At 43.2% G+C, this 26,083-nt stretch overlaps 1 protein-coding gene across 3 annotated transcripts in view; it reads left to right on the forward strand.

Moving 5' to 3' along the window:
• Positions 1 to 325: 325 nt before the first annotated feature.
• CLTCL1 (clathrin heavy chain like 1) overlaps positions 326 to 26,083 on the forward strand; it is a 33,981-nt gene continuing 8,223 nt past the window's right edge. For 2 of the 3 annotated variants that reach the window (XM_071572502.1, XM_071572503.1), the window contains exons 1-26: positions 326 to 661; positions 6,683 to 6,890; positions 10,915 to 11,183; positions 11,443 to 11,604; positions 12,460 to 12,573; positions 13,745 to 13,918; positions 14,195 to 14,392; positions 14,735 to 14,935; positions 15,057 to 15,209; positions 15,846 to 15,968; positions 16,677 to 16,814; positions 17,015 to 17,179; positions 17,564 to 17,744; positions 18,114 to 18,277; positions 18,991 to 19,116; positions 19,427 to 19,569; positions 20,151 to 20,385; positions 22,155 to 22,277; positions 22,690 to 22,835; positions 23,225 to 23,408; positions 23,589 to 23,781; positions 24,260 to 24,417; positions 24,513 to 24,677; positions 25,026 to 25,133; positions 25,466 to 25,633; positions 25,723 to 25,872. In XM_071572502.1, the coding sequence (XP_071428603.1) occupies positions 620 to 661; positions 6,683 to 6,890; positions 10,915 to 11,183; positions 11,443 to 11,604; positions 12,460 to 12,573; positions 13,745 to 13,918; positions 14,195 to 14,392; positions 14,735 to 14,935; positions 15,057 to 15,209; positions 15,846 to 15,968; positions 16,677 to 16,814; positions 17,015 to 17,179; positions 17,564 to 17,744; positions 18,114 to 18,277; positions 18,991 to 19,116; positions 19,427 to 19,569; positions 20,151 to 20,385; positions 22,155 to 22,277; positions 22,690 to 22,835; positions 23,225 to 23,408; positions 23,589 to 23,781; positions 24,260 to 24,417; positions 24,513 to 24,677; positions 25,026 to 25,133; positions 25,466 to 25,633; positions 25,723 to 25,872 (4,191 nt within the window). In that variant the 5' untranslated portion in view covers positions 326 to 619. Of the gene's footprint in view, positions 662 to 6,682; positions 6,891 to 6,973; positions 7,146 to 10,914; positions 11,184 to 11,442; positions 11,605 to 12,459; positions 12,574 to 13,744; positions 13,919 to 14,194; positions 14,393 to 14,734; positions 14,936 to 15,056; positions 15,210 to 15,845; positions 15,969 to 16,676; positions 16,815 to 17,014; positions 17,180 to 17,563; positions 17,745 to 18,113; positions 18,278 to 18,990; positions 19,117 to 19,426; positions 19,570 to 20,150; positions 20,386 to 22,154; positions 22,278 to 22,689; positions 22,836 to 23,224; positions 23,409 to 23,588; positions 23,782 to 24,259; positions 24,418 to 24,512; positions 24,678 to 25,025; positions 25,134 to 25,465; positions 25,634 to 25,722; positions 25,873 to 26,083 lie in introns of those variants that run through there. The other variant, XM_071572504.1, reaches the window with a different exon arrangement.

Genomic DNA, 26,083 nt, shown 5'->3' on the forward strand with positions numbered 1-26,083 from the left:
GTGTGAGGGTTGGGTTGGGTTGGGTTGGGGCAGCCCCGGGGGCGGTGTGAGGGTTGGGTTGGGTTGAGTTGGGGCAGCCCCGGGGGCGGTGTGAGGGTTGGGTTGGGTTCCGTTGAGGCAGTACCGGCGCCGGTGTGAGGGCGGGTCGGGGCAGCCGGGGAGGGGTCCGGGTCACGTGAGCGCGTGTGGCAGCAGCGGAAGGATACCTGCACTCTGACAGCCCTCCCGTCCCTCTGCGCTGCCCGTGCCGGGGCGGGGACCCTCCCCACCTCCTTTCTCGGGGCGCCGTCCCAGTCCGTGCCCGCAGCGGGAGCGCAGGGGCGGCGGGACAGAGGGAGGCGGGGGGTGAGGTCGGCCGGGAGGCGGTGGCGATGGGCGTGGGGAGCGGCGCGGCGGGGAGGGACTATTTGAGGAGACCCTGGCAGGCTGGCGAGGTGCGGAGTGATCCCGGCGGCGAGTGAGCGGCCCCGCGCTGAGGCCGAGGAGGGCGGCGGGCGCGCTCCCATCCAGGGCTCCGCGCCTGCGCCGCTCCCGCCGCCGTGAGGGGACACCGGCGCCCGCCCCGCTGCACCGCCCGCCCCTGCCCCGCGCCCCTGCCCCGGGCAGCTCGTCCCCAGCCATGGCCCAGATACTGCCGATTCGCTTCCAGGAGCATTTCCAGGTGAGCGCGGCGGGGTGGCGGCAGAGGCGCGGGCATGGGGCTTCCCCTCCTCTGCCTCACCCCGTCCCTCCGAGAGAGAGGGGCGGCCGCGGCCTAGGCGGGCCGGGGGCGCGCTGAGGGCGGGGAGAGGGGGCCAGGCCGCAGGGTGATCCTCTGGGTCCCCTCTTTCCCTCGCCCCGGAGCGCGGCCGCCGTCCCGCTGGGCGCCGCGGGAAGGCGCACGGGGCCGAGCCCGCCCCGGTGCGGACTGTGCGCTGCCTCGTCTGTCCGTCCGTCCGTCCGTCAGTCCCCTCATCGCTCCATCCATCCCCCGGGCTGCCTCTCCGCGGCGTGCGGAGCGGCCGCGATTTGTGCAGAGTCACTCGTCGCCTGAGGGACCTCCCGCTCCGGGGAGGAGCCGGAGCCGCCTCGCTCGCCCCCGGGACCGCGGGGGCTCCCCCACCTCGCCTCGCCGCGGGTGCACGCCGCAGTCCTGCAGGGGGGTCGCGGTTTTGTATCTTTTACCATCTCCCTCAGGATCGCGGAGGTTCCTGGGAACCTCTTTCTGTGCAGCTGCGAGCTGGGAGCAGATTGGTGAGATGAGGTGCAAGAAACCGTTTGGACTTGGAAGCTGCACAGCTTGTGTCCCTCCTTCCAAACATAACAATATTAAAAAAAAATCCTCCCCCAAAATAACATAGTTCTCTTAATAGCCTGTGAAAACCATAATGCCAGCGTTGGAAAAGATCCATGACTAATGGATGCAGCACAGACAAACCGGTTTATCTGTTTCCTTGTGACCTGGTGGTAAGGGAGGGTTGTACACGGAGTGAGAGAACAGCAGTCTCTGAACATGCAGTTTGAGGCAGGAATTAAAGGAATTTGCGAAATGAATGAGAGAACAGGAAGTGGGACTTGGCAAGTCATCCTTCTGTCGCCGTACCGCCCCTTTCTGTCAAATCAGGCATCCATTTCAAAATACAAACGGGGCATCATCCCCCGGTACGGACTTCGTGCCTATTCAGGCATTTCAGCTTGGGAAATGGTTATGGTCACTTCCAGCTCCCTCTGGGAAGGAGTTTTTCACCTAACAGGAAGAACTGACCCTCGAAGGAGCTCTGGCCTGAAAACAGTAATTAGAACTGGTGAATTCCAGAAATATCTAATCTTTGTGCCCAAAGGAGCAGACACACCTGTGTTCTCTGAGTTTTCTTGGGTTAGCAGAGTTGAACAGGGTGAAGAGTTCTGTCATCACATCCCTCCCTGCCAGTGTCCACTATAGTAGTGATTGTAATAATCTCAAAGAGGTTCCTGAGGACTGCAGTACAGCTGTCTGAGTAAGAACCTTGGGAGCAAATTGGTTTTGATGTCAGACTCTTCTTAGAGAGAAGCGTTCTTACAGTGTAAAACAAGCATAACCAATTGTGCTGATTTTGTTTGGTCTATACAATAATAGTGAGAGGACATCCTACTTCATATGCAAGAGGTGTACTGTGCTGCTTTGCATGTTAAATGACTGTTTCTGTGATTAGTAGTGGTGTGTGTGTCTTGGAACGCTGCCAATATCAGCATTGTGGTACCTCAGTTTTGGGTGGGGGGATACCCACCTGCTTCTTGAGGGATTTGTACTGAAGTCATATTCTATTTTTTGCTACCACCTGCTTAAATAATTTGATCTTATTTAAAGGGCTAAATCTGTGCTTGAGTGACTTTTCCCCAGTGTGAAAGCTGTGTGGAGGAGCAGGGAAAACCTTGGGATGGCCATTGTTAAGATGCAGGGCCAAACTTGATCAGCATTCACTCTTTCCTTCTTCTGCCCCCAGGCTGAGTGCAGGAGCTCTAAAGCAATCTCTGCTACAGAGAAATCGAGATCAGTGGTAGCTGGTAGTAGGAATGCAGTCAGCCCCTCACTGCTGCTGTTGTCCCTACATGGTGGGATAAATAGGGAGGGAAAATGAAAGGAATGTATGAACTTGCAGTGTTTGCCCTGGCTGGATATCTGCAGTACAGTTTTATCAGCAATAACTTAATATTATGTGTTGTAAACATCTAAAGTCATGAATAATTGATATGTGCTGCTTATTATTGACTGGTGGGGAATTTGTGAAAACATTAGGCCTTCTCTTCATAGTTCCACACTATCACCCGTATTTAACTCTTACCAGCTTAATCTCTTGCCCCCCACTACTTCCAACCAATTGGCTTTCCATATTATCATATATTAAATCAGTGTAGCAAATCTATGCTGCTTAATGATAAATCAAAAAAAGTTACAATTCCTAGTAATTGTGCTGTGCTTCAGTGATCTTAATGTAATTCTTTCTGTACCTTAATGTGTGCTGTTTGTACCTGTAGCCTTTTTAATTAATTAATATGGCTTCAAGTGATTAGGATGTCTGTTAGTACTGTAATTAATTCCAAATTCAGCCTGTTGCTGATGCAACATTCTTTCCCTCAAGTTCAGAGTCTTCTCCAGATAGTTGTGTGTACTTTACTGAAAGAACTGAACCATGCAGTGCTCTCCAGAGAAGCTAAACATAAATTGCAGTGCTAAATACTGAACTCTTCTCTCCCACTTGCTCTCACTGGAAATGGATAAATGGTGGTGTGAAGTGAAAGAATGATCTTGGTCCATGGAGAATTGGAGGAGTGCAGACTGTTTACATTCCTTGTGCAGCTCATTTGCCTTGTGTTGATCATCCTCCTGACTGAACAGCAGCTTCAAGGCTGTGCAGGAGGAGTGGCTGCCAGTCACAGTGCACGTTAAATTTGGAGTTATTACAGCTTGTATAGTCCTGTGTGAGCTGAAGGGTGGTGAAGAACGGCAGTGAAATCTCGATGGGGTAGAAGGAACTCAAGACTGGATTGCTACATTTAATGCAATTAGGTGTGAACTGTTGCTATGAATCTTCACGAATTCTTAAAGTACTTGTATCTTGCTCATTCTTCCACTAGAGGATATTGAAGTTGTCCCATAGCAAGGGAGGGGAGTAAGACAAGGACTTAATTTTTATCTGTGTGGTGGCTGCCCAGCTGCAGCAGTGCAGACTATGCCAAGCCTGCTACAGTGAATTACTGGTATACACTATTTAAGCTAATGTGATTTAATCAGGTTCTTAACTCCAGTGCTTCTGTTGGAGCAGTGAATTTTAAATTAGTTACCAGACTGAACTCTTGCAAGGGGGCTGTAATTTACAATGGATGTGCTGTAAAAGACCAAACATGCTGGGACACAGACTGGAAGCAATGCTACTGGAATTCAGTGTACAGAGTGTTCCTGATCTAAAATTAAAACTTTTCCTTTACTTAGTCATTAGTTTTCTCTTAAAAGCTTCTCTTTGTGCCTTTTTGAGCATTTTTCCATTCTTGCTAGCAAAAATCTCTGCTTGTCTATAGAGAAGACTGTTGCTTATGCAAAGTCTCAGGTTCCAGGGTTGGGGCCTTCATCCCTTAGATGGAGAAACACACAGTTCTGCTTTCTGCTCAATAACTGATCAGCCTCTTCAGCACAGCCAATGGCTGTGAAAAACTTGTGTGGATGACACGCTCTATAAATGTTGTGCATCATGGTGTACCCCTGAAAGGCTAAAGTATCCTGGTTTTAAAATAAAAGTATGTAGATTTACTGCCATCATTTTCAAGGCAAAACCCGTTTCTATTTGCATGGTCTGGCTTGTCTTATTAAGAATTACTATCTGTTGTGCAATAGGCATGACTGAGCTGAATGGATTTCATGAATTTGCTTTGGCCAGACATGTGGGCTTAAAAAGCACTCAGAGTATTTACAAGCTGTGACTTTTTAGACTTGTATTCAAAATGTAGGGCTAAATATCATGACTTGATTCAGCTATTTAGTGTTGAAAAGACCCTGTTTGCTCACTGGATTCAAAAGTGCCCTGCACATGGTAGGGAGACTTATTGGATGGATGTTCTAATCCTCATCACAGACCTGCAGGAACAGATTTTTGAGTGGGGAGTAACTGGCACTTGAGATGAGAGCCTAATTGCAACTGCAGCCAAAACCTGTTACCTGGTGGTCTTGCGTGTTCTGGATCTTCCATACTTGCCTGGTGTCCCTCACCTGTCAAGGTGGGAACTGTATCAGATAAGGGGAGGGTGAGCAGTTGAGCAGGAATGCCCGATAGTTCTGCTCAACGTTAAAGTGCTCTATGTGAACATGTAATTTGTCAAAATAAGTGGACATTATCTGATTTAGAGCATGTGAGCAAAGCAGTAGAATTAAGAGTCTATTATATATCCCTCGGTTTTCAAGGTCACAGAAGCTGATGGAGTTATGGCTTGCATGTTTGTTGGGTACTAAAATGTTCTGTGTTACATATGAAAGGTACAGGAGTTGTCCTGGTATGGAAACTTCTTTCCCTGCTGACACAGAAGCCTGGAATAGCCTCATGCTCCATGGATCTGTTTTCAAAACTGCAGGTGCAACCGTGTGCTGATGGCCTTGTGCCTAAACATCAATTCTCCGTTGGAATGAACGGCACCTACTGAGGTTTATTAGTGTGTACTAAAGTATTTACCTCTGAAGGGTGTTAGTAGAACAGCTCTCAGTTCTGCTGAGAGACTCTTGCGGGAATGAGTGAACGTCTTTTTACGTGTACCTGTGGCTTGTATTGCATTACTGAAACTTGAGTCTGTTGAGATTTGCAGTTATGAGCTGAATGGCTCTTCATTACTCAGCTCAAAAGAAAAAATCACAATTCCTGGGGCATTCTTGGGCACAGTCCTGACACACCACACTTGCAGGCATCTGTTACGTACCCAATTTAAAATCTGAGTAGCTTTACAGAAGCTGTAACAAGCCCTGATGAGCCAGTTCAAACTCATGAAAACAGTGTTTGTGATGCCATCACTTGCCCAAGGGGTTTAGTGCATTGAATGAAGGTCCTGGTGCTGTGTATCAAATGACTAATGACTCAGTGATGCTGGTGGTAGATTCTGTCCTGTCTCCTTGAGGGCAGCAATTTTTCACTTGCAGTGCACTGAAAAGCAGTGTAGGTTAATCCCTTGAGAAGCTTCAGTGAAGCTGATACAGTTCCTGTGCTTGAAAAGCGTTGCTCTGGGGCATAAAGCAGGTGCTCAGGCTTGTCACAGTTACTGTTATATAAAATGTGGGTTGCAGACATACCAAGCTGGGGTGTGATGCACAGGTAAATCTGATTTACTGCAGACCAATGAAAGAGTCATGCTTGGTCACTGCCACCTCCTTCTGTTAGCCTGAAATTGAGAGTGAGTGAATGGAAACAAAGTGTAACACAAAAGGATGAAAATGATAAATAGCCATCTTCTGGGGCAGTCTGTTCAGCAGCACAAAATGACTTCAGGTTACATTAAGAGTAACTGCTTTGTTCCTACTGTTGTGTGGTTGAGCACAAGTTACATTTTGAGAGTTGGACGTAAGGCTGGAAGGGGCTGCATTGCAGTATCAGCCTTTGTGTTGAGCCAAATGGCATAATATCTTGGGCAAGGAAAGGTGGAATAACTGATTATTTGAACACATCTCTCTCTCAGTGGTAAAAAATGGATTCTAAGAAAATGAACAAGTCCACTTGTAAAAAGAGGCCATTTGAGACCCTCTGTGTAGACTTCATTTCATACTGTTATGAGTGGGTTGCATAAGGGTAATGGGTTATTTCTGTATGACCCACTGATGCTGAACATTGTAGTTCTGCTATTTAAGTGTTGAATATCAAATTTACCAGCGTTGCTAAAACTGGAATAGTGATGCTACTGCCTGTATTCAGTCTATTGCATTACTGGAACCAGGTTAAGCTTAAGTTAAACCTCCTTTTTTAATTTTCATCAGTAACACAACTTTGGAATGTCTTTAGGTCCTGAATACTGACAGTTGTGTAGTTCTCTACCTGTGGAATACAGAGAATCAGAAGATAGATCATAGTTCAGAAACACACTTGTCAGAGAAATTTGTCAGTCTTACCTTTCCTCCTGAAGGAGATTTTAGGCATAGAAGTTTGAGTTACACCTTCAGCATGGGAGGGATAATAAATCACTCTTGTCTTTCCAGCTCCAAAATTTGGGCATTAACCCAGCAAACATTGGATTCAGCACCCTAACAATGGAATCTGACAAGTTCATCTGCATCAGGGAGAAGGTGGGAGAGCAGGCACAGGTAGTGATAATTGACATGAGCGATCCCACAACACCCATCAGACGTCCAATTTCTGCAGAAAGTGCCATCATGAATCCAGCCTCTAAAGTAATAGCCCTGAAAGGTGAGTAACCCTTTAGCACTGCAGTATGGAAACTACTGTTTAGCTGCATTACTGCTCATGAATGCTCTTCAGCTTTATGTAAATTTTCTAACAAGAATGTATATGAGGATAAGAATCCTTGCCTGAACTTGCATGCTGTATTTTTGGCAGTAGATCTTTCAGTCATCTTTGGATGATTTGCCTCCAAGTGGGTGTGAGGTGCTTGGACCTGGCACTGCAGCTTCCTATCCTCACTGAGGCCCAGGTCAGCATCTGGTATGCTTTCCCTTTAAACAGGTATTGTAAAAGTAATGGGCACTTGTATAGATGTAAAGCCATTCTTATTTTCTGCACTGTCCTGGCCCTTTCTCGTAGCTCTGTAGGGTTTGCTGGATAGCAACAAAAATGTCATAAGTGTGGCCAGGAACTGTGGAAGTGTGAACATACAAATAAGTCAAGTCTGACAAACATTAGGTCTTGCCACTAAAAGACCTCTTCTTAAGAGTACCTGTGGTGTTGTTACTACCTTTAAGTAGCACTCTGAGCTCAAGTAATTTTTAATACATCTCTGGTTCTTTTCTCAAATGACCAACTGGTATTTAATCTGAATAACTATTACTGACCATGTACTTTTCTTCCTGCATCTTATCTAAACAGATGGTGAGTGAACTTTGTCCTGACATTTTGTGTTCGGTAGTTCAGAATGGTCTAACTCATAAAAAGTGCTGAACTTTAAAGTAGCCATTGGATAGTTCACTTCATAGCCAGGTGGGGAATCCTAATCCTCAACTGGTATTACAGTGACAATGTTCTCCATTGGCTTGTTTCTCACATTTGGCTGCTTTGACTATTGACTGTACCGAGTGAAGGAGAGGAGTGTCCTCTCATTGTCTGTGTGTATGGTGGCAGTACAGTTGATAGACAAAATGAAGTTGCAATATTTTTATGAGAGACCTCAGCTGGCATGTCCTGTGTGCTATTCATTTTTGCCTAAGTGTGTTTTTTATTGTGAAAAATCATGGTGAAATTACTTAGGGGTCCAAGAAACAACTGTCCTCAGAACTGGTACAAAACCTGTAACTTCTTGACATTGATCTCAGGCTTACACTGACGTCAGGTGAAAACTTAAGTGTGAGTGTTTAACTTCAGCTGAATCTGTGATTCAGCTGAGATGGTTACACATCTTGCAAAGCACTGCCTTACCCAGGGTTATGGGAAAAGGTAACAATGAAAAAATGTTCAGATCTGTTAAGAGTTCACTGTCCTTAATCTTGGACCCCTTTAAACTGTGTTGGCAAGGAAAGTGCCTTCTCTACACTAGCAGAGCTTCATCTATCCCTTGGGAGAAAACTGTGTAATCTTGAGTTTAAGACTAACATACTAATGAACTAACATACTAAATGAATTGTCACAAGCTTTGAAGAATATAGCTTTATTCTTGCCAGTTAAGGCTTTCTCAAAAGGAGTATTGTTCTGTCCATTCATAGTGAATAAATCTGTCCTCTGAACAGATCTGGTTGAGTTAATGATGTCACATTGAGATACAAAGTTGTGTTGTCAAGTGTTGCAAACTTAATGATCTCTTCTATAAATAATGTAATGATCAGAGGGTTGGGTAGATAGAGGATTAATAGAGCTACCTGACCAATATGTTACCCATGATAATCTAAAAACATGGTTTAAGTCAGCCTGTCAGTCCAGACTTTTCCCTGCTGGTTGAGTGAGACTTCAGTAGTCAGAATGGCTGCATATTGTTACTCAGTGTGCCATGATTGGGAGTTGCTCATAATCCCAGTATTATTGAGCAATAAATGTACAAACCCACCCTTTGAAAAAGAAATGAAATGATTCTTGGTTGAAACTGAAATACAGTATGCACAATTTCATTTCTGGATTGCATGTGGCATTCTCCTGGTGTGCCAAGGTTTATGCATTGTCCTTGTGTGGTGTGTGATTCTCTTGCTTTGCTCTGTACTGAAAGTGCTCAGCAGTTGGTGTAAGTGGGGAATGCAGCACTTGGGGGTGCTTCTGTTCTTTGTGAAATGGAGAAACTTCATGCTCCAGTGAACTGAAATGTAAATTCTTGTGCTCAAGTTCAAAAAATGAATCTGCTTACTTGACTACACCTGTACAGTCTAAGTGGTCTTGTCAGTTTGGTATCTTCATCAGATAAACTTATGTAAGAGTCTGGCTTTTTGTCTTTGATCTTGGCCTAACAAAGTGTTCAAGTAGACATAAGAGTCAAATGCACACTTGCCCTCACTGTGACTTTATAGCAGGTCCTGCTCTCTATGAATCCACATAATGGATGTTTTTGTAGTTTAATTACAGTTTAGGGTTGTGAAGTTTATGTTGCCACACTTAGGGAATTGTATGGCTATGGCTCCTGCAGCTCCAGCATCCAGAGCTAAACTGCCTAATGAAGCTTCTAAAGCCATTTCCAACTGTAACTCAACAGTCAAATTTAGTCTAAAAAATACACAAGCATGAGGTTCTAGCCCCTTTTAGTAGCCTCTTTCTTTTATGTTCTTAAAACTAGAACTGTCCTTAACAGCAGTTTCTGTTTGCACCTTCTGGTGTTGATGTTTAGATGGTGACCAGAGCCCTTCCAGAACTACCTGTCTGCCTTCTGTATGTGAGGCTGCATTCTCTGGGAGTTCAAAATCCATCCCTCAATAGCACGAGGGCACTGCTGAACAAACTGTTGTCCAATGCAGTAAATATGCTGTTTCCAGCTGTCAGTTCCCAGGCCTGGGCTTATTGCACCTGTGTGATCCAGTAACTGCATGTGCAGAGCGAGGTGTGCATGGACAGTCTGCTTTTGGTCCCAGAAAGGCCAGCAAGCTGTCCTAGGATCCAGCTGATCAGGCTGGCAGTTCTTTCTTTATGCAGTTAAACCAGGCAACAAGTGCGGCATGTGCTGGCTCTGAGGTCTTGTGTTGTCTCTTGGCACTGCATTAAACTAATGATCAATTCACAATATAAATTATGCTAAAATTTTATAGAGCAGTTTGAGATACGTATTAGCTTGGGGTTGGTATCTCTTGAAAACAGTTTCTCAGCAGCCTTTATATCAACGAACATCTCCCAGTTTGGCAGTCACAAGTGTTACTAACAGGAAACCCTTCTGAAATGTGGATAGAAATAATGGCATTACAAGCCAATACTCCAGCAGTCTGAGTGGGTGTCCTGTGAACAGAAAACAATATTCCTGGAGCTGAGTTGTCTCCTCTGTAGGGAAATAAAACGTCACTTTAACTTCCTTCAAGGAATAGATTCCCTTATTCTTTATAGGTTGGTTCAGTTAGCATTGGCATTAAGCCTACTCTTACTAGGGTAGGGCTTCTGGTAGTTAAAGGAAATACTAAAATCAAGCCTAAACCTGCAGTTTAGTTTGCTAAATCATGTAGCAGAACTGGAACTATAGCTCCAAACCTTTCTGCAGTCTTTCTGAACTTTTGACTGTCCTCTTCAGTAGGCACTTGTTGTACAGAGCCCATCCATCTAGTTCAGTGTGCAGTTCATCCAGCAGAAGAATAAAATGGGAGGTGGGACCTTTGGCTATCTCACAAGCTGTTCTAAGTCTTGTACTGTTGGACTCAGTCCACGTCATCTACAGCAGCTACTAAATTGACACAAACTGGAACCTTTCTTTCTAATAAATGACATCTACTAGACACCTGTAACTTGGCATACCTGTGTTGCCAACTAAACAAGAGTTTACACAAGCCCTGTAGCTTACACTGTCTTTTAACTATAGTGTATAATTAATTAAAATGTCTATGCTTGTCAGTTGTTGAAATGTCTGTTTAAGTGTCTGTAAGAAGGATTTGTTTTGTTTTCAGGATGGTAGAGGAGTTGGGGGTGGAGAGGGGATTCTGTTCAAGGGTCAGGTATGAAAGGAGACTCAGATGTGACAGGACACTAACCCTGTCTTTAACACCACTGGAACAGTGGGTTAAATTGGGTGCTGGTGAATAGGCAGAGTACAGAGTGGGCATTGTGGTGACTGATCAATGATGTTTCTTGGATTTTGCCATACTAGCTGGGAAAACACTTCAGATCTTTAACATTGAGATGAAAAGTAAAATGAAAGCCCACACAATGGCAGAGGAAGTGATCTTCTGGAAGTGGATATCTGTGAATACAGTTGCCTTGGTGACAGAGACAGCAGTCTACCACTGGAGCATGGAGGGAGAATCACAACCCCAGAAGATGTTTGACAGACATGCCAGTCTTGCAGGCTGCCAAATCATCAACTACAGAACAGATGAACACCAAAAATGGCTGCTACTGATAGGAATTTCAGCACAGGTAAGTTTCCTGGAAACAACATGTTATGAAGACAATTGGGAGAGCCCTGGCCCCACTTCACTTAATAGCTGCTATAGCTTAACTTTGGTTTCTACAGATCAAAACCTCAAATACATCTTTTGTGTGGGAATAATCTGACTTTGAATGCAGTTGGAGGAGGGGATGAGAAACATTTGCTGCTTTTTAGTTTACTGTCCCTAAGGTTTTGCTGCAAACGTTTGAAATCTTACCTCTGAAAGCTGACCTTTCTTTTTTCTAGCAAAATCGTGTGGTTGGTGCAATGCAGCTGTACTCAGTTGATAGAAAAGTCTCCCAACCTATAGAAGGCCATGCAGCAGCTTTTGCAGAATTCAAAATAGAGGGAAATGCCAAACCTTCTACCCTCTTCTGTTTTGCTGTGAGGAGTCCTGCAGGAGGCAAGGTAAAGTCTGCAGCTGTGTTCCTGTTGTGCTGTGGCAGAACTCTGTGCTGGTAGAACTTCAGTGACCACGTGTTCAGTGTGTGCTCCCTGATTGGGAACCACGTGAGTGGCTTATCAGCATCAAAACACCTTCTTTAAATAACATAAAAACTTCAAAAAGTCGAGTTCCTTGGGTGAAACTTAAGCCTAAGAAAAGTGTAGATACAATGAGAACTGAGCCCAGGGTGTTAAAATATCGATTTATATCCTTGTGGGTTTTTTTGTGTATGAAGTATCCATTTAAGCAGTCTTGTCTGTCTTGAACTTGGTACAGAGAGAGGATAGATAAGCTGTAATGCTGTAGGTAGGTTGTTTGCATCAAACTCAATGTGGAGTTCAGTAGCAGTCAAATATGCTACAACTGAGCAGTCTAGAAAGAGATGAGGTAACACCAAAATAAATGTCTTGGCTTTTCCAGTCTTGTCCTCCAAAACTGATGAATTGACAAGTCTGTGCTGGTTTTCACTGGGGTAGGGTTAATTTTATTCACAGCCCCTTACCAGCCACTGTGAAAAAAGTTAAATCTACCCCAGCCAAAACCAGCACACTGACTCAAAACAACCTGAACAGGATGTCTTGAATAGGAATGGATGGTCTACTTTCATAGAAAGTGTGGTCGGGGTTTTTTTTGTATTTTCCTGGTTTTTAATTTATCAAGTTCCAGAAGACTTGCCACTCTGAATATGTGGAGCACAGCTCCCAGAGTGAGTTGGCCAAATGTGGCAGATGACTCCAGCAGCATATCAGAGGAGAGGAACTTCTTTCATGTGCCTGTACTTGCAGGCAATCTTGTGACATGAACTCTTTTCTTCCTAGCTACACATAATTGAAGTAGGTCAGCCAGCTACTGGAAATCAGCCGTTTGTTAAGAAAGCTGTTGATGTGTTTTTCCCACCTGAGGCACAAACAGACTTTCCTGTGGCAATGCAGGTAAATGTTTGACCCCCCAAAAATGCATGTTATAGCTTGGCAAGTAGCTGCCCTCTCTGTTGTAAAGAATGCTTTTTTACTAGCACTTTGGTGCAATTCTTCCTAGTTCTGGGAGGGGTGTTAATAGGTTTGTAGAAGGTAACCTGGGCATTAAAACAGTAACTCAAATATATAGACTGTTCTGTATTTGTCTAGATGTCAAGTTAAGGTTGTATTTAAAAATAATAAACCAAAGAAAAAGCTCCAACAAAATCCCTACCAAAAAACCCTCAAACCCATGAAAACAACAAAACAGACCCCCAAAACCCCTCAATGTTGTCTTCAGGTACTGAGTTTCCTAGTAATGTTTAGAGTTCCAGATAAGAATATTAGCACACCTCCTGTAGTAGCAGCATAAAAAAGGCAATTTGGGACATTAGTGGGAGGTACTTCAGGAAAGAACAGACCAAATTTCACTTAGAGTGTTTGCAGGGCTAGAAATTATGTAATAAAAGCAGACTCCCTCAGAGCATGGAATTGCTGAGGAGCCAATAGACCAGCTTTGTAAGTGGACCAAGAGATGCCTTAAATGAAGGTAAACAAAGCAAGCTGTGTGCATGGCAGGATTCATGTGGCTCTCTACTTCAGCTTGAGGCTTAATTAACAAAACACCCAAAGACTTCTCCCAAGGGCAAAGCACTTCCTTGTCTGAAGACCTTTTTGGCTTGAAAGCCTCCCCAGTTTCAGTGACTTGACGGGTATACTGGATTACTCAGCAGATGAGTTTGATTTAGGTTCTGCTGGTGCTTAGGGTAGGCTTTGTAGGAAGAGAATGGGTTTATCTCATTATTATTTCCGAAGAGAAACTTGTACTGACATATCTAGACTAGAATGCTAATTATGCCCAAACTTTCTCCCTCAGCCTGGCTCATTAGGATGAGGAGTATGTCCTTTGCTGCAGATGAATTTTAATTTCCCTTCAACCTCTCTGTTCACTGGAGCTATGCCTGCAAATGGCCAGCAAAGCTGTTCATTGCTTTTGAGTCTGTAAGGAAGGCGCCGGCAGCTATATTTGTTCTTGGTGTCAGTACAAAGGCATGTCACTGCAGGACTTTATTCTGGCTAGGCTAGAGGCAGCTGTCTGAGCTGTTACAGTATTAGCTTTGACCAATAAACCCTTATCTTTTGGCAGATCGGAATTAAGCATGGTGTTATCTATCTGATCACAAAGTATGGGTATATCCACATGTATGACTTGGAGTCTGGAGTGTGCATCTACATGAACCGTATTAGTGCTGACACTATCTTTGTCACAGCTCCTCACGAACCTACCTCAGGCATTATCGGTGTGAACAAAAAAGGACAGGTAACAAATCCGTCATTCTGTTTCTGAGCCTTCTAAAGTTCAGGTGGAATGTAACAAAACCAATGAGTGACTTGATGCAACAAATGTCATGGAAGGGAGCAAGTGACTATTTGATCAATAATTTTTTAATCTCTCCTAGTAGTGAACCACTTGGAGAGGAATTTGTTATTTTTTAATAATCTGCTTCACTGATGGCCCATATAGCCATTTTGTTGCTGTATTTCATAGTAGTTGAGGAAAGGACAGTACTCCTCAATATGCCTCTTGTCCTTTCAGGTGCTTTCTGTATGTGTTGAGGAAGATAACATAGTGAACTATGCTACAAATGTTCTCCAGAATCCTGACCTGGGGCTGCGTATGGCCATACGTAGTAACCTGGCTGGGGCAGAGGAACTGTTTGCCAGAAAGTTTAACACACTGTTTGCTCAAGGAAACTATGCAGATGCTGCTAAAGTAGCTGCATCGGCACCAAAGGTAAATAACTCCAAAGGTAAAGCTTGGAATTCATGGGATTTGCCTCTGCTTAGTCAGTACTTGACATTCAAAACGTAAAGTGCTGCAGTATCAACCTTGGTTCTCTGCAGTCTGGTAGTGGTCCTGACTGATGTTATCCCATAAAGAAGCATCTGCCCTACTTTTCCAACCAGACTGGGATTGCTGTGGCCACTGACTTGCTAGAATGTCATTGCTTTGATGATCTCCATTCTGGAGGCTTAACAGTAGATGCTTCAGTGTACAGCTTAACACCTGTTTTTTTTAAATAATATTATTCAGTCTTCACTAATTAAACATTACTTCTCTCTTGTGCCTCTTCAGGGAATTCTACGTACCAGTGATACAATTAGGAAGTTCCAGAGTGTACCAGCTCAACCTGGGCAGGCCTCTCCCCTGCTCCAGTACTTTGGAATATTGCTTGACCAGGGGCAGCTGAACAAGTTTGAGTCTCTGGAGCTGTGTCGCCCTGTCCTGCAGCAAGGCCGCAAACAGCTCCTGGAGAAGTGGCTGAAGGAAGACAAGGTAGGCTCATTGTGATACTGGCCTACTTCTGTTGCCTTGTAACAGCTGAGTGTGAACAGTACTTTTGTTGATCCTACATCTCTGAATTCTTCTGCTTGACAAAATACCCCTTTGACTTCAGCTGGAGTGCTCAGAGGAGCTGGGAGACTTGGTGAAGACGGCTGACCCAACCCTTGCACTCAGCGTCTACCTTCGTGCTAATGTGCCAAACAAAGTGATTCAGTGCTTTGCTGAAACTGGTCAATTCCAGAAAATAGTGCTGTATGCTAAAAAGGTAAAGCTGTTTATCACAAACTACAGAGAAGCTCTATCTCATGTTTAATGTGTACATTCTCAAGCTATCTTCTGTGAGATAAGTTTGATTCTTGTAGCTTAAAGCTGATAAGTAGTTAAGATTGAGAAACTGTTTTCTTCATTGTTATAGTGCAACTCGTAGTGTGTGACAGCAGTCTGAGCAGTCTGCAAAACATAAAATTCAAAACATCCACAATTTTATGAACTATTGAATTAATGGACTGGCTCAAGCTTCTTCTAGAGAATAAAGATGGGGTTCTTCCTAAATTCCTAAGACTTCTTGTTTTGTAATCTGTTAAAAAGAATTGCCTAATGTCCACTTGTAAGTTTAGGACTTTACTTGATAAATAGTGCCTTAAGACTGTTGAAACATTTGTCCCAAGCAGTTTTCTTACCTACCAAGAGAAATTCCCTGGCGCAAGTTCACTTACTAAGTAGGTGAATACTGAATTTCTGTGTCAACAGACAAGCAGTGCTTTTGTCTGAGAATTCTGGGAAGATGTGGGATGGGTATGACAAGCTCACAGCAGTTCACAGTCCCTGTGCTAAAGAATCTGAAGGCTGAACAGATGTGTAAAGCCTCCTAGACATGTCTAACTGTCTCTGAAATCTCTAGGTTGGTTATACCCCAGACTGGATCTTCCTGCTGAGAAGTGTGATGAGAGTCAGTCCAGAGCAAGGCCTGCAGTTCTCTCAGATGCTGGTACAGGATGAGGAGCCACTGGCAAACATTAACCAGGTGATGCCTACAACAAGAGTACTGGTGTCTTTCTAGACAGAGGTAATAGCATAGTACCATTTTGGGGACCGGTAAGGCTAGTTCAGATCTCTAGTTCTCTTGGTTAGAGAATTGATTAATCTAGTCAAGTTTGGTTACCATTAAGTGTTCAGAGGCAAATGTATTCTCAAGTTCCTGTGGAAGCTCTGTGATTTATTGGTAATGAATCTGCCACAGTCTTAGTCTAAGCAGTAGAGTGTTACTGTCCTATTGTTGGCTGCAGTGGAGCACCAACTCTTCCTATGCAGAGGATTTGCAGGAAGAGGAACAAATAAACCTGAGTACTGGCTGCCAGTGGCCACTTCTGTAAATGGGAAATGAGGCAACATTTTGCATTATTAAATAACTGAAGCTACTTCTTGGCTTTTTTGTAGCAACTATCCCAGCAAGAGAGAAAGGATGGGATTTCCATGCTGTATTGGAACTAAATAGAGTGGGTGGCAAAATCTGGCATAATAGCTCAGAGTAATACATTTCTTCCATTCTAGATAAAAAGGAAACAAAGTGTGAAATTTGCCTCTCTGCTACCATGGAAGTAATCCCATAAAAACGAAGGGAATGCAGCACGCAAAGTGCTGTGGTGAGCTGCCTTTCTAGCAAGGCTTTGGTATACACAGAAAAATGTGCATGTGTGTATCTAGACCAATCTAACTTGACCAATCTCCACAGATCGTGGATGTGTTCATGGAGCACAGTCTCCTCCAGCAGTGCACGTCCTTCTTGTTGGATGCCTTGAAAAACAACCGCCCTGCAGAAGGCCACCTTCAGACTCGCCTGCTGGAAATGAATTTGATTCATGCCCCGCAGGTAAGACCTTCTAACACGGTTCCTCCACAAAAGGGGAGAGACAGCAGCAGACTTGCACAGGAGTATGATGTCTAATACTGATATCTGTAAGTAGTTTAGTAACATGAAAGACTACTGAGTCACTGCTGTGACTTTGAACACCTTGTAGGCTGAGCTGCTGTGATTCTCTGACAGTCTGAATATGACATGTACCCTCCTAGGTTGCAGATGCCATTCTTGGAAACCAAATGTTTACACACTATGACCGTGCCCACGTTGCCCAGCTGTGTGAAAAGGCCGGCTTGCTGCAGAGAGCTTTGGAGCACTACACTGATCTCTATGATATTAAACGTGCCGTTGTTCATACTCACCTCCTGAATCCTGAGGTAAGTGTACAGGGTAAGGAAGTGTTCACTTGAGCTTTCAATCTTTATCACTTCTGCATCTGCTCTAAGATGGTTTGTAGGTACTGAAGCAGCACAGTAGCTGTGATTCAAGAACTTTTGTGCAGTTACTGATTAAACTGTAGTCTGTACTTCCAGTGGCTTAAATCTGACTTCACAGTCCTACATGGGCTCTTAAAATATTATTTCCAAACTGTACTTTTGTAGTTGTAAAGATGGTGGGTATGTATTGCTTTTTAAGTCTTTGGTCTTAGTGCATGGAACACTTCTCTCTAGTAACTGAGGTAGAAACTATCTAGTTGGCACATCTTGGAAGTCAGTGAAATCCTGTATAAGTTACTGAGTACAATTTCTGTCTCTTTGCAGTGGCTTGTGAATTTCTTTGGCTCACTCTCTGTTGAAGACTCCGTGGAGTGTTTGCGTGCCATGCTGTCAGCCAACATTAGGCAAAACCTACAGCTCTGTGTGCAAGTTGCTTCTAAATATCATGAGCAGCTTGGTACCCAGGCTCTTGTGGAGCTTTTTGAGTCTTTCAAAAGCTATGAAGGTACAGTATTAGAGGGAAGCAGCTTACTTGGAAACACTGCTTGGTTGAAGCTAATAATAAAAACTGTAGCTTTTATGGGAGAGGTACTTGTCACATGGCTAGACCTTAGGATGCTTTTATCAAAGTGAGCTCATCCCAGTGAGTTCTGTGGGTAACTTTATTCTAGATAGTTTCTTAACCTTTTTGAGTAAAGATCAGAAAGAAAGATGAAACCCAAAAGAGAGGAAAAGAATCCTGATATTTCCTGCAGTTGAATGAAAGCTTCTCTCTCAGTGGGGTTGAACTTAGTCACAAGCTGAAGCCTGTACAGTCTGCACTTGCTTCACTTACCCTTCTAACAATGCTAAAAACACGTGACTCTCTTTCTAGGACTGTTCTATTTCTTGGGTTCCATTGTAAACTTTAGCCAGGATCCAGATGTTCATTTCAAGTACATCCAGGCAGCTTGCAAGACTGGTCAGATAAAGGAAGTGGAAAGAATCTGCCGAGAAAGTAACTGCTATAACCCAGAACGAGTGAAGAACTTTCTGAAGGTAACTGTTCTGCCCAACGGATTGAAGAGTCTTATATGTGTTCTGCTTAGCAGCAGAACTGCAGCTTTCTAATGGAGGGAAATGCCAAGAAGGTTTAGCTGTCATGGCTGTGAGTAGTCTTCTGTGGGGCTGAAATAGGAATCTGATCCTGTCTCTGGCTATCTCTAGGAAAACAGGGCCAAATTCACATTCCTTTAAAACTAGTCTGTATGATATAACTTGTACAAACTCATGAATCCAGGCTGGCAGAAGGAAAGATTGTGCTGAAGTGTTCAGCAGGTGGTTTATCAGGGATATTGGCTAGACAAAGCTTATTAAAACTGGAGTCAACATGTACTGCAACACTTTGCATGCTTTGAGACTGGTCAAATGGAATTTTAATGCCTCTTCATTTTGCATTGTCAAGTTCTTGGCCTAGCAACTGTCTTCTGAATTGATACGTGAATTCATAGTTATTTTGAAGCTAGAGATGTAGGCCTAATGTGGCAGTTTGTGAAGAACTTAAACATCAGACTTGACTGAGACCAGCCACACAGTACTGATAGTGGGTAACTTGCTTTTGAAGTCAGCTGTCTGCTTGGCAGTCTTAAATGGAAATGTATTGTGACTTCTAGAGCTGAGGGAACTTGGTCAGTCTTTCCTGCTTTTAAAGCACTTGAACTAGCGGTGGTTGCTTACTGATGGCTTTTTTTCCTCCCCCCCTCAAAACACAGGAGGCAAAGCTCACAGATCAGCTTCCTCTGATCATTGTCTGTGATAGATTTGATTTTGTTCATGACCTGGTGCTCTATTTATATCGCAATAACCTCCAGAAGTATATAGAGATCTACGTACAGAAGGTAAGGAGAATTCCATGGTAAGCTCTTCTTCTTTCCTTCCTTAGAAGGAACTTAACCTTTTACTAGACTACAGCATAATCTGCTGTGTCTCTTTTCTGCTCACTCTTCCAGTGTAGAGGCTCTTCAACAAGCCTTTTGTCTCTCACAAGCACATTTTACCTGGAATTTATATACAAATGCATTAGTTACTTAAAGTTCACTGCTCTAAAGCATAACTGAAATTGTTAACAGGAACTTCCCCATGTGAAGGACTGGTGGTGGGTTATTAGTAATGCTAATAACTAATTTTAATGATGGTGGCTTATTCTAGGTGAATCCTAGTCGTATACCAGCAGTGGTTGGAGGGCTTCTTGATGTAGATTGTTCTGAAGATGTCATCAAGAACTTGATCATGGTGGTTAGAGGGCAGTTCTCAACAGATGAGCTGGTGGCGGAAGTGGAAAAAAGAAATCGGTAATAAAAATGCATCTGTAGACACCAGTTTGGGGCTTTCCTGACCCTGGTATACACAAATTGAATTGGATGCAGTTTTGTTAAATGATACAATACTGATACTGGTTTGTTTCTTTATAGAAAAGCAGTTTGGATTTGTTAGTCAGTCTCTTGATTATTTGGGCCATACAGGAGTGCCTGTCAGCAGTGTGTGATGAGTAACATGGCTTTTGAACATTCCTGTGTGGCCAGCCACGGGATGTGCCTTCAGAGTAAATCTGGATCACACTGTCTTGACAGTCTTGTAGGCACACAGCAGTTTGTTAATTAGTTTCTAGTTACATGTGAAATGCAAATGGCTTTAAGTGTGAACTGCCAGCTAACAGAACAGGAGTTGAAAGACTGTAAAACTACTGGCACCTGCAACCTTCCCTGATGTTAAACTCCACTCATTTAAGACTCATTAAAAATAACTGGCTGGTCTGCATTTGCTTTTAAGTTTGACCAGCAGACTTGCTTGAAGGGAAGGCCAGGTTTTGAAGGGTAGCTGTCAAGCATACCCCTGTCTGACTTATAAACCTGAAATGTTTGTTTCTTCAAAGGCTGAAGTTGCTGTTGCCATGGCTTGAATCAAGGATTCATGAAGGCTGTGAAGAACCTGCAACTCATAATGCTTTGGCCAAAATCTACATTGACAGTAATAATAATCCAGAGCGCTTCCTCCGTGAGAATCCTTACTATGACAGCCGTGTAGTCGGCAAATATTGTGAAAAGAGGGACCCTCATCTGGCCTGTGTTGCTTATGAGAGGGGACAATGTGATCTGGAACTCATAAAGGTTAGAAAAACTGCATATGTGTTAAACAACTATTTGCTGCCTGAAGTGGAAGCCTAGCTAGCTGTTAGTCTAACACCTGCAGAATCCTGTCTTGCAGTCTCACTCAGGACTTAAGGTAGGCAGGATTCTTTGACATGGAGACAGTAATTTTTATGCTGATGAGAAGAATGTAGGCTGTATGTCCAAACTAAAATTGTATAACTGCAAATTTGAAGTACCATCCATATCTTTCATCCACTGATTCTGCTCGAAATTATAGTTTATTATTGGGCCCAGATAATGTGTATGCCCACCATTAAATCTTTGGTTGTTTTTTTTTTTGAGCCTTGAGCACTTTATCAGCTGTAGGGACAGACCATCATTTAGCCTGACTCTATAGTAAAACGAAAAGTTTCTCTGAAACTAGAACAAGACTTGTAATTTTCCTTTGTTGTGGTTGACCCTTAGAGTTGCTCCAATACTTAACCAGAAATGAGGAAAATAAATACCGACAGTCAAACTAGGAGGACAACTCCAATAGCATTCCTCTCCTATCTTTAAGCTTGTTCCTAGAACCTTTCTCAGAAATTCAAGGACAAGTGACATTCTCAGGATTCTCAAACACTTCCTTGTTTCAACATAAACACCAGAGCTTAATGGCAGATTGTAGTGCCTGTGGCTGCTGAGAAAAACAACATTCTTCTCCTACCTGCACTTCCTTACTAGTACATGCTGAGAACGTCAGCTGTGAGTGTTGGAATGGTAGTATAATCTAGGCTTGATGCTGAATGTGGATGACTTTCCAGACTGAAGCAATTATTCTTGAAGTAATACCTCCACTGTAGCTGTTAAAAAAGGCTTGGTTACATTTGGCTCCTTTATTCCAGGATATGAAGGGACTCTGAGTTGTTTTGCTAGCAAACTGCCAGGATTAGCTTTAAGATTCCGGTTAACCATAAAAACCAGACTGTACCAGTTTTTTTCCTTGAACTGATGTTCTGAGCAGGTGTTTCTGGTTATGGAGAAATGATTTTCCTACTGAAAGAATTATTCTTAAGACACTGTTGTCTCCTAGAAGAAGGCTCAACTCCTGCAACTGAGAGATGTAAAGCAAAACTGTGCTACCACTAATTTGCTTACAGAGAGGTAATTGGGATTACACAAGCTAATGGGGATACTAACAAAACATGAGCTGTTGGTGTAAGATGGAATAGGCCGTGGTTTCTACTCTTCTAGCTGGAAATCAAAGCTAGTGCTACTAATAGGATCATGACTTGTAACTCTTCTGTGGTGCACATCTATAGGAAATTTCACATTTATTCTGTACCCTTAACACTTTAACAGGGGAATCCAAGCCACTTGCTACTCTGAACACTAAAGCTAATGACACCAAATACATAACCTATTTCTAGCTTTAAACACCAGCACCATTCCTCAGTTCACTACTTAACACTGCCCAGGCAAGTGGCTCCCCTTTCTAGATTTAAAACTTAAGTTCTTCAGGCTTCTGCAGGTCTTCACTTCAAACAGAAGCAGATAGTTACTGTGAAGCCACTGTCACAGTATTTGTGTGTCGGGCAAAACCAAGAGAAGCTGTAGAAATTCTGCTGGAGACCTTCTCCATGAGCCTTCCAGATCAGAGGTTGGGTAAGGACTTGTCTGTGGCATTTAGCATTGGTCAGCAATTAGTTCTAGTCAGTCTTCTGGACTGTCTGATTGATAGCTAGCTAAACCTGTCCTGTGGTGCTGACCCTGAACATTAATGCCAGTCTGTGTAACTTCTCCTTCAGGTCTGCAATGAGAACTCGCTGTTCAAGAGCGAGGCTCGTTATCTGGTGCGCAGGAAGGACCCCGAGCTCTGGGCCAATGTTCTGGAAGAAAACAACCCATTCAGGCGTCAGCTTATTGACCAGGTACAGCAAAAATGCTAAACTTTTTGTATGTGGAGACCTTGGGATATTCAGAAAAATTAAGGAGCATTAAAGTAGCACTCTTCCCCACAAGGTCCTTCAAGGCCCCATCTCAACCATACGTAAGTTCATAAGAGTTTGAGTGGCAGGTATTAACTCTGACCTTGGTGGTCAAAAGATTTAGTTACAGGAGGATATTTTTTCTGTCCTATGGAATGACTTGTAAAGTGAATTTGCTCCCTATAGAGACCCAAGGTGTGACTTTACTTCTCTTTGAGATACAGCTATTAGCTCTTTCTTGCTGTCTGTGTCAAAATACTCTCAAAGTTTTGAAGCTTTAATTTGTAGTTCACAGGAATAGGTTGGCAAATATTTCATTTGGGGAAAACTAATACATGCTTTCCTTTAATTCTAGGTTGTCCAGACAGCTTTATCAGAGACACAGGATCCAGAGGAGGTTTCTGTAACTGTGAAAGCTTTCATGACTGCTGATCTGCCTAATGAATTGATCGAGTTATTGGAAAAGATTGTCTTAGATAATTCTGTGTTCAGTGAACACAGGTAAGAGGAGAGCTTTGTCCTCACATTTAGCCTATTCAGTGCCTATGTTTAGCTTGTGAAGTGACCCAAGTTGTTGTGGGTCTCTTGGTTGCAATACCTAAGCACTCTTCAATGTGTGTAATCAGGTGATAAAGCAGAATTTAGAGTGCTTTGTGCTTTAAGAACAGAGCTTGTTCACAGTATACAGTTTGCAGTGATGGGCTGAGAAAAGAACAAATTGACATTGGTAAGCAGTTGCTTTTTGAAGGCAAATGCCAGTGGTTCTCAGTCTGAGGATGAGAGGTTGTTGTAGTGACAGCAAGCAGGTCTTTTTTCACATGTACAATCCATGTCACTTGAGCAGGTGTTGCCGTACACTGCTTATAGCCTATGCCTTCTGTTAACCAAAGGAACCTCCAGAATCTGCTGATCCTGACGGCCATAAAGGCTGACCGCACCCGGGTGATGGAGTACATCAATCGCCTGGATAACTATGACGCCCCAGACATTGCAAACATTGCCATCAGTAATGAGCTATATGAAGAAGCCTTTGCTATATTCAGAAAATTTGATGTTAATACTTCAGCAATCCAGGTGAGGTGTGGTTCCTGCATGACAGTACAGAATGTTTCCTTGGACAGATATGGCTATTGAAGAGCAGTTAGCTTCGTATGACTTACAGAGAGCAGTGTATACACTTCAAGGAAGAGTTCTGTTAGAAGGAACAGTGTTAAAAATCTCTGATTTTTAACTTGCAACTTCAATTTCAAACAGGTGCTGATTGAGCACATTGGCAACTTAGACCGTGCTTATGAATTTGCAGAGAGATGTAACGAACCCGCAGTGTGGAGCCAGTTGGCCAGAGCACAGCTCCAGAAGGACTTGGTGAAAGAAGCCATTGACTCCTATATAAAGGCAGATGATCCATCTGCTTACATGGAAGTTGTTCAAGCAGCTAATAGAAATGGTAAGGCAAAACATTCTTAAACTTTAGATTGCTTGGATAGGAGCTAGGTTATTGCATTTGTATTGAGCAGCAGGGATTCTTGAGATTTATGAATTCTGTTTCAGAGGAAATGGGAAGTCAGTACATGGAGCAGATGAGTCAATGTTTAGTGAGATTCCTGTCAACAAGCTTGTCTGTGTTACTACACCAAAGACAGACCTTCCTGTGGAGATAATTTGGACCATTATCTAAAATATAGCCAAGTATAGTATATTTATGTAGCTGTATGTGGCAGACGTGCTTCCCAACTGGACTGCAGAATAGTATCAAGAAGTTCAGCCTTACATGAAGGTGACTTGGTGTTTAGCAGGAAATTCTGTAACTCAGATGCAAATGGTTTACCATGGTGGTGGAGGAGATCCTTGAGCCTGCTAGTGAAAACTGCTCCTAAGGTGAGCAATACAGAATGACTAACACAGGATCTTACGCTCTCTTCCAGATAACTGGGAGGACCTAGTCAAGTTCTTACAGATGGCCAGGAAGAAGGCTAGAGAGTCTTATGTAGAAACAGAACTTATTTTTGCTTTGGCAAAAACTAATCGTCTGTCAGAACTGGAGGAGTTTATTAGTGGCCCTAATAATGCCCATATACAACAGGTACGTTTTGGTCCACAGTCCCCATGAATGGCTTGCTGCTTACCTGACCCCTGGTAGATGCTGTTACCTGTGTTTACCTTGGACTCCCGATCCAGGTCGGGGATCGCTGTTATGAAGAGGGGATGTATGAAGCTGCAAAACTACTCTATAACAACGTATCCAACTTTGCTCGCCTGGCGTCCACCTTGGTGCACCTTGGGGAGTATCAGGCGGCCGTGGACAGTGGCCGCAAAGCCAACAGCACAAGGACTTGGAAGGAGGTAACTCAACTTGTGGGGTTTAGTTGTCTGCAGAATGTGCTCTGTTGTTTGTTCTAAGTATGTTGCTTTAGCTCTGGTAGCAGCGTGCAAACTATTCTGACTACAGAGTACATCTGTAGCTTTATAACCTGTGCTTTTGCCCACGATATTAAAGCTTGATTTCAAAACTTAAAGCTTAATGGAAAATGAATGAGACTCTAGTACAAGAATTATGGAAATACCTATTTGGAAGTGTTAGTAAACCTCAAATTTGGTAAAGCTTTGCAAAATAATGTTCCCTTTAACATAAGGAGGTTAAACATTGCAGTATTGTCCTGTTAGCTGAGTATTTGCTGACTGTTATTACAGGTATGCTTTGCTTGTGTGGATGGGAAAGAATTCCGCTTGGCACAGATCTGTGGCTTACACATTGTCATCCATGCTGATGAACTTGAAGAGCTGATTAGTTATTATCAGGTCAGTCACTGTTAATGTCCTGGAAGACTTGAGAGAGCACACTAAAAAGCCCAATATCCTGCAGGGCTGATCTTTAAATTAATTTTTCCTCTATCTCCATCTCCTGATGGCTGCATGTATTTTTTTCTGTGGTAAATGGAGCAGTGATATTTTTCACTATCCCTTCTTTTACAATTCTGTTCCATCATTGGAATCATGTCTTACAAATCTAAGCACTTACAACTGGGGAGAGAATCAAAGCATGGTGAATTTAAATAAATAGGCATTTCAGCAAGCTTTAAATGCCAGTTGGTCATGAATTTGTGATTAATCCTTATTTTCCTAAAATCCAGGATCGTGGCTACTTTGAAGAACTGATTGCCCTTTTGGAAGCTGCTTTGGGCCTAGAACGTGCTCACATGGGAATGTTTACTGAACTTGCCATCTTATACTCCAAATTCAAGCCTCAGAAAATGAGGGAACATCTGGAGCTCTTCTGGTCTAGAGTTAATATTCCAAAGGTATGCAGTAAGGTAACTATGCTGCAAGTGAAGGTGGGAAGCTGTCAGTGAATCAAACTGATGTCTTTTCTTTTTGTTTGTTTGGTTAGGTGCTCAGAGCTGCAGAACAGGCTCATCTCTGGGCAGAACTTGTGTTCCTCTATGACAAGTATGAGGAATATGACAATGCAATAATTACTATGATGAATCATCCCACTGATGCCTGGAAAGAAGGGCAGTTCAAAGACATAATTGCCAAGGTCTGTGACTAGTTAACTGAAGCAGAGTGCTGAAAGTTTCTTTCAGGACAGAGGCAAAAATGCACAGCAGAATTGCTGTTTAGAAAATGAGTTTGCTTAAGGTATTACTCAGTTTTCCTGCTGTGCTTAAAATATCTTCCAGTCAGTTTAGCACAAAGAATCCATCTAATCTTACAGTTTCTTTTCTGCTGTACAGCACATTATGTTGAGT

This window comes from Pithys albifrons, chromosome 17 (genome assembly GCF_047495875.1).
Source record: "Pithys albifrons albifrons isolate INPA30051 chromosome 17, PitAlb_v1, whole genome shotgun sequence".
NCBI classification, from domain to species: Eukaryota; Metazoa; Chordata; class Aves; order Passeriformes; family Thamnophilidae; genus Pithys; species Pithys albifrons.